The sequence below is a fragment of the Lycium barbarum genome, chromosome 7 (genome assembly GCF_019175385.1).
Source record: "Lycium barbarum isolate Lr01 chromosome 7, ASM1917538v2, whole genome shotgun sequence".
NCBI classification, from domain to species: Eukaryota; Viridiplantae; Streptophyta; class Magnoliopsida; order Solanales; family Solanaceae; genus Lycium; species Lycium barbarum.
In genome coordinates this window covers 7,750,064-7,756,716 of record NC_083343.1, presented here as the reverse complement: position 1 = coordinate 7,756,716, position 6,653 = coordinate 7,750,064, and the positions used below count along the sequence as shown (strand labels likewise).

At 33.8% G+C, this 6,653-nt stretch overlaps 1 protein-coding gene across 1 annotated transcript; it reads left to right on the top strand.

Annotated features, from left to right (window-relative positions):
- The first annotated feature begins 691 nt into the window (after positions 1 to 691).
- On the top strand, positions 692 to 6,433 carry LOC132603059 (cytochrome P450 CYP736A12-like). The gene is made up of 3 exons (XM_060315927.1): positions 692 to 987; positions 1,679 to 2,208; positions 5,051 to 6,433. The coding sequence occupies exons 1-3, from the start codon at positions 831 to 833 to the stop codon at positions 5,861 to 5,863; spliced, it is 1,500 nt and encodes a 499-aa protein (XP_060171910.1). The 5' UTR covers positions 692 to 830; the 3' UTR covers positions 5,864 to 6,433.
- The last annotated feature ends 220 nt before the right edge of the window (positions 6,434 to 6,653 follow it).

Below are 6,653 nucleotides of genomic sequence, written 5' to 3'. Positions count from 1 at the left end.
AAACTTGCGAAATCGAGCAATATGCCCACTCTTGCCACAGACAAAGCATGGTCCTCCATTTTGTGCTTGGCTGTTACCACCATTATTTTTCTTGGGAGGTCTACCATTATTTTTCTTGAATATTTTCTTCTTAGGCTTCATAGAGGTATTTTTGTTAGTATTAGGAGCAACATTATTTGAAGTAATTAAATTTACCTTATTTGTGACGGGTTGTAAGTTGCTCTCTTCCGTTTGCAAAAGTGCATCTTGGCCCCTTGCCTCTTCCTCCATGCGGATTCGCCTAATCAACGTCTCAAGAGAGGTTTTTTTTTGTTTGTGGCGCATTAGAATGTGAATGCAGCAACAGAACGTACCATTCAATGCCTCTTAATGCTACCAACGTGAATGACATGGTCAAAGGAAGAAAATGAGACACTTTTAACATGTCAATTAAATAATATTAAAATGCTCAAAAGACCTATCATATACTGATAGTGCACAAAACCTAAACTCCATAATATATTAGTCTCTTCCAACTTTATTTGACTTTGAATTTTTATTTTAAATATTTTCCTTTTTATGTTAAGTTAATCAGACATTAAAAATCATTTTTTCAGAAAAGGTGCCGTATTTGTTTTGTCAGCAATGGCAAGTTGGCAACTTTACATGTCCTCTCCTATGAACATGAATTCCAAATTTAGCAACTCCACAATCTACACTTTATTACGTACTCTATAAAATGGGAGAACTACATACATATTCTCTCATCCACCATTATTATATATCCTTTTTTGATATTTATATTCATTTTGATTAGACTTATCCCAATTCCCAAACCCAAAACTCCCCAAATGTTCTTCTCCATATACATAGTCTTTCTTTCAATTCTCATCGGTTTTCTCTTTTACTTAATCCACTTCCGATGGAGAGCAGCGCCGGATAAAATTCACCCGAAACTTCCGCCGGGTCCACGTGGCCTTCCTATAATTGGCAATCTCCACATGTTAGGTATTGAAGGATCAAATTTTATTTAAAATTTCACAAATCTTTGAATGTGTTCTACTACTCCGTAATATGAAAAAGCTAGCATCACTGCTATGTATAATACTCCATTAGTCCTAATTGAAGTGTTTTACTTTCCTTTACTAGATTGTAAGGGGTCATTTGGCATGCGGACTAATTTATCCCGGATTATACAATCCCAGGATTATTATACTGGGACTAATTTGTCCCATTTGAGAGGTGGAATAAAATAATTCCAAGGTTAATGGGATAAGGTGGGATATTCCATCATTAAATTTGGGCTTCATTTTATACCCTGTTTGATAGAAGTTATAAATTGATCGTGGGATAAATGTATACCTTCTATCAAACAGGGTACAAAATTAATCTCAAACTTAGTGCTGGATATCCCACCTTATCCCGTGTACTAAATGACTCCTAAGGACATTTTAGTACTTTACACATCTTTAATTCCAGAAGATTCAAAAATCTATTTTTATTTCTTAAAATTTGTGTTCAATCAAACTAAGACACTTAAACTGGGATGGAAAGAGGGAGTAGTACAGTATCTACTTAAGTGAAAATAGGAAAGTCTAATCTTACATAATTCCTATAAAACCTACTTAGACATGAATTAAAATACCAAATGCTAACCAATTTTGATTTCATATAACTTTGAATTATTTTTTTTCAACAGGTACCCTCCCTCATCGTACCCTATACGATCTATCCAAACGTTATGGTCCAATAATTTTCTTGAAGCTCGGGAACGTCCCAACGGTGGTGGTCTCAACCCCGGAAACCGCGGGGCTGATACTGAAGACACATGACGCCGTTTTCGCTAGCCGGCCAAAGCTTAAAGCGGTGAATTACATAAGTGATGGTGATAAGGGGTTAGCTTTTGCACCTCATGGGCCACAATGGCGTAATGCTCGGAAATTCTGCACACAACAATTGCTCACAGCTGAGAAAATCGGGTCGTTTGGTGGGACGAGGAAAGAGGAAATTGGGTCTTTAGTGCAGTATTTAAAGGTGGGTGGTGAAGTGGTGGATATTGGTGAAAAGATTGGTGATTTGATTGGTAAAATGACGCATAGAATGTTATTTGGGGATGATGGGAATAGTGATAGATTTGATTGGAAGAGTATAGTTCACGAGATGGTGCGGTTGGCCGGACAATTTAATATTGCTGATTATGTGCCTTTTCTTGAGCCATTTGATATTCAGGTATGTTCTCGTATATTTCCTCGGTCTTAATTTATGTGATATAATTTAATTAGATACGAAGGTTAAGAAAGAAACGAAAACTTGTAACATTTGTAAAGTTATATATATTTGTATCGTGGTAAATCATTTCATTAAGGCAGAATCATCACTATATGTTTTCCTAGGGGTGTCAAATGGGCGGGTTGGGCTGAAATTGACCCAATCAAAATGGGTTGAGCTAATAAATGGGTTGAGTTAATATTGACCCAAAACTTACTTGGGTTGAAAATGGGTTGGGTCATGACTCGCTCAACTTGACCCAGTTTTTTTGAAGGTTCTATTTTCTAGAAATACATTTTTTGTGAAAAATTATTTTCGTGGATTTTTCGTGGGAAATATTTTTTTTTTAAAACATTTCCATGGTAAATATTTTCGAGAAAAACATTTTTCGTGAAAAATATTTCCCTTCATATTAAACACACCACAAACTTATAAGATACATAATACAAGAAAAGTGTATATATTAAAAAAATAAAGTAAATCTCAAGCAACAAACCCGAGTTTAAGTAAATCTTAAAAAGGAGTTAGAATTGGGCTAGTATTGAGCTAAGTTAGAGATTACTTTAAAATGAGCTATGTTGGGTTGAGTGAAAATCAGCCAAATATCAAATTATCTTGAGCCCAACCCATAAAATTTTAGGTGAATTGGACGGGTCATCACCTTTTGGGCCAAATTTGACACCCCTATGTTTTCCCACTAAACTAATCTTAGGTTTTGAAAGATTGATCTGAGCATTGATCCAAAATCTCGAGGCAATGGGTAGAGTAGCCACGATTATTTAGAGCCCTTTGGAAATCCTTACTTGACCGATGATTCTCTAACACATATATGTTAACATTATACAAAATAAAATGAAAAAGTATTAGAAGTTCTATATTCCCTACTGGCATGATCAACAAGAATTAAAATCTTAATGCATAATTTGGTTATTAATTTTCTCATACGCTTCACCTTGAAAACTTGTTGGTTGGATCGATAGTTGGGAACATCATATGAAATGAAAGAATAAATATTGCTTTGTACATCCTTAGAGACATCTACAACTCTGAGATTTTGCTTGAAAATCAATGCAAAATCAGCCTTTACTTCTAAATTAAGAGGAAAAAAAAAAAAAGGAACAAAAGAGTCTTATATCACAACAAAAAAGAAAAAGAAAAAAAGAATCACTATTTTTGTAAAATGGGACAGAGGGAGTATTATTCTTGTCCTTGATGTAAGCCATTTGACCACGAGAATTATTAATTTTTTTCTGAAATTATTTTCTATTAGTTTAGATTTTAATAAATAAGCTTTGACTTTAGTTTTTTTTTTCTTATTTACTTTTTGTTGTAGTCTAATTATTTATTAGGGTTTATTTTACTAAAGTAACCTTATTAATTATGTTTTGAAAATTTAAATTTGACTACTAGCACTTAATGTAATTACATAATGATAAGAGTAGTATTGGATGAAAATAATAAATATTTGTCAAAATGGACAAGTAAAACTAAACTAAAAATTTATTTTTAGTATAAGGCCTAAGGAATATAAAACAGATGGAGTATCAATTAATGGTCGATTTGATTTACATAATCGAGAATTCGTGAGAGTTGGTGGTGTACTGTTCGATAATATCCTTCTCTACTTAAAAATGTTATTCCTTTTGTGTCAATTTATGTGACACCATCTTTTTATAACCTTCTTTAGGAGCTTTCCTTTTTGTTTCCTTGTTGACTCGAACCCACAATTTTCAGGTTGGAGGTGTAGAGTGTTTACTATCTGAACAACTCCCTCTTGTCATCTGGCATCCTTTCGATTTTCAGTCGCATTTTTTTATTTTGATCGTGAATTCGGATATGGAATCTTTAATCTTTTTGAAATAAAATTTACATCTTTAAAAACTAGGTAAAAAGTACTATAAGTCACTATAAATGATTACTTAAAAAATTTAAAAGACATGAAAATATTGTGTTTAAAGAAAATCTTGTTTGACTCTCGAAATTCGAAAGGTGTCACATAAATTAAGAGGGTAGGTTTTTGCGGTAGCGTTTGACTCGTAACGTGCACTTAGCTCGCAGATCACACGCTTGGCTCTTACCACTAGACCTAGCCCTAGAGGCTCAATTAATGGTCAATTGAATCTTCTTTCTGCTTTCAAATCAAGCTAGGTAGTACTCCCTCCGGATAAAAAAAAATATCCACTTAGCCTTTTTTTCTTGGATAAAAAAAAGTGTCTACTTATCAAATCAAGAAAGAATTAACACTGTTTTTTCAGATTTGCCCCTATTATGTGTTATATGATCAAATCCCAATGCCTATTTCATTAAGGATAGTTTAGTCAAATTACCTATATTAGTCTAGGAGTTAGTATTTTTTGGAGTTAGTATTTTTTAAGGCAAATGGCTCAGTAGACTCTTTTTTTATCCGGAGGGAGTATTAAATTTGATATTCCGCATTTAGCGGCATACCTATCCATTCCCAATTTTGTTCTCCATTATTATGCTTTTAGCTTTGAGGTCAGTTTGACATATTTTATTCGAAGTCTGTGTTCTTAGATTTTTAATATTAATACTTAAGAATTTGATGAACTTCTTTCAAATTAATATATGAATGTATAATATTTCATAGTTAATAAAGTGTAACGCGATTAATACTCAACAATAGATAAACAAGATTGCCACTGCCTTTTGATATTGAAGGGAGGATTTGGTTGCTTCTACGAGTGTGTCATCCACCTTGTGAAGATCAGTTTAAGTTTTATGTAATATATTGGTCATGTATATTGTTCATGATGTGTGATTTGCGAAAAAATGAATAATTCAGGGCTTAAATAAGCAGTTGAAGGAAACTGGCAAGACTGCTCAAGAAATATTAGATACCATAATCAACGAGCATGAACAAGATGTTAGGAATTACACTCACAAGAGAAGCAAGGATCTTGTCGATGTCATGTTGTCATCTCAAGATGGTTCGAAAGCCCACTCGATTGACCGTGCAACCATGAAAGCTATCCTTTCTGACATGATCGTTGGAGGCATTGATACTTCACACACTTGGATAGAATGGGTATTTGCAGAAATTGTTAAGCATCCAAAAGTAATGAACCGACTCCAGGATGAGTTGACATCTATAGTAGGACTGGATAGAATGGTTGAGGAGGAAGATTTGCCTAAGTTGGAATACTTAGAACTGGTGCTCAAGGAAACTTTCAGGTTACATCCTGTGGCGACTCTTTTAGTTCCCCGAGAATCAATGGAAGACGTTGTCATAAATGAATGTTACATACCAAGAGGATCACGAGTTATGATAAATTGTTGGGCGTTAGGGCATGATCCTAAGATATGGTCGGACAACGTTGAGGAATTTGTTCCTGAGAGGTTTATTGGCAAGAACATCGATCTTCGTGGACATGATTTTCATTTGCTACCATTTGGATATGGAAGAAGAAGTTGTCCAGGGATGAATCTGGGGTTGATTATTGTGAAGTTGATAGTTGCACAATTAGTTCATTGCTTCAATTGGGATTTGCCTGACGGTATGTTGCCTGGTGATTTGGACATGACTGAAAAGTTTGGTTTGGCAGCTCCAAGAGCTCAGAATTTACTTGTTATTCCCACTTACCGTCTGCTCCGTTAACAGTTAAGAGAGAGATTAACCTGAGCTTATTTCTAGAGGGTTAATTAAGAGCCCGTTTGGATTGGCTTATAAGTTGGCTTATAAGTTGTTTTTAGCTTTTTTGAGTGTTTGACTGACTAGCTTAAAGTCATTTTGTGCTTAAAATAAGCTCAAAAAAATAATTGAGTCCATTTGACTTAACTTATCTAAAGCAGCTTATAAGCCGAAAACAACTTATAAGCCAAAAAAAATAAGTTGGACTATCCCAACTTATTTTTTTTGGCTTATAAGCTGTTTTCAACTTAAAGACAGAAGCCCATCCAAACAGGCTCTAAACTGGAAAAGCTTCAACATCCTTCTTTTTTATTTAAATATCATAGATTGTAATGTAATAAGCAAATTTTCTGTTTAAGTATCACGAAGGTTAGGCTTAAGGTTCTCCTGCTTGATGTACTTACTTACCACTTCCTTTGTCCCAATTTATGTGATACTTTTCGCTTTTTGAGATTCAAACTACATGAACTTTGACCAACATTTTAAGATGTATTTTTTCATCATATTGGTATAAGAAAAGTTGCAACTTGTAGTACTTTTCACGGAATTTTCAAATATAGAAACTTTAATTTTAAAATATTGAGTTAAATCCAATTTAGCTTAAACGTTTAGTCAAATTGACTCTTAAAAGCGAAAAATATCACATAAATTGATTATCAGTAGACACATAGATTGTTTCTCTCTCCATCACTCTCATGTACACTTTTTTTTTTTTTTTTTTTTTTTTTAAAAAAAAAAAAACTGTCGCGGGGTGGGG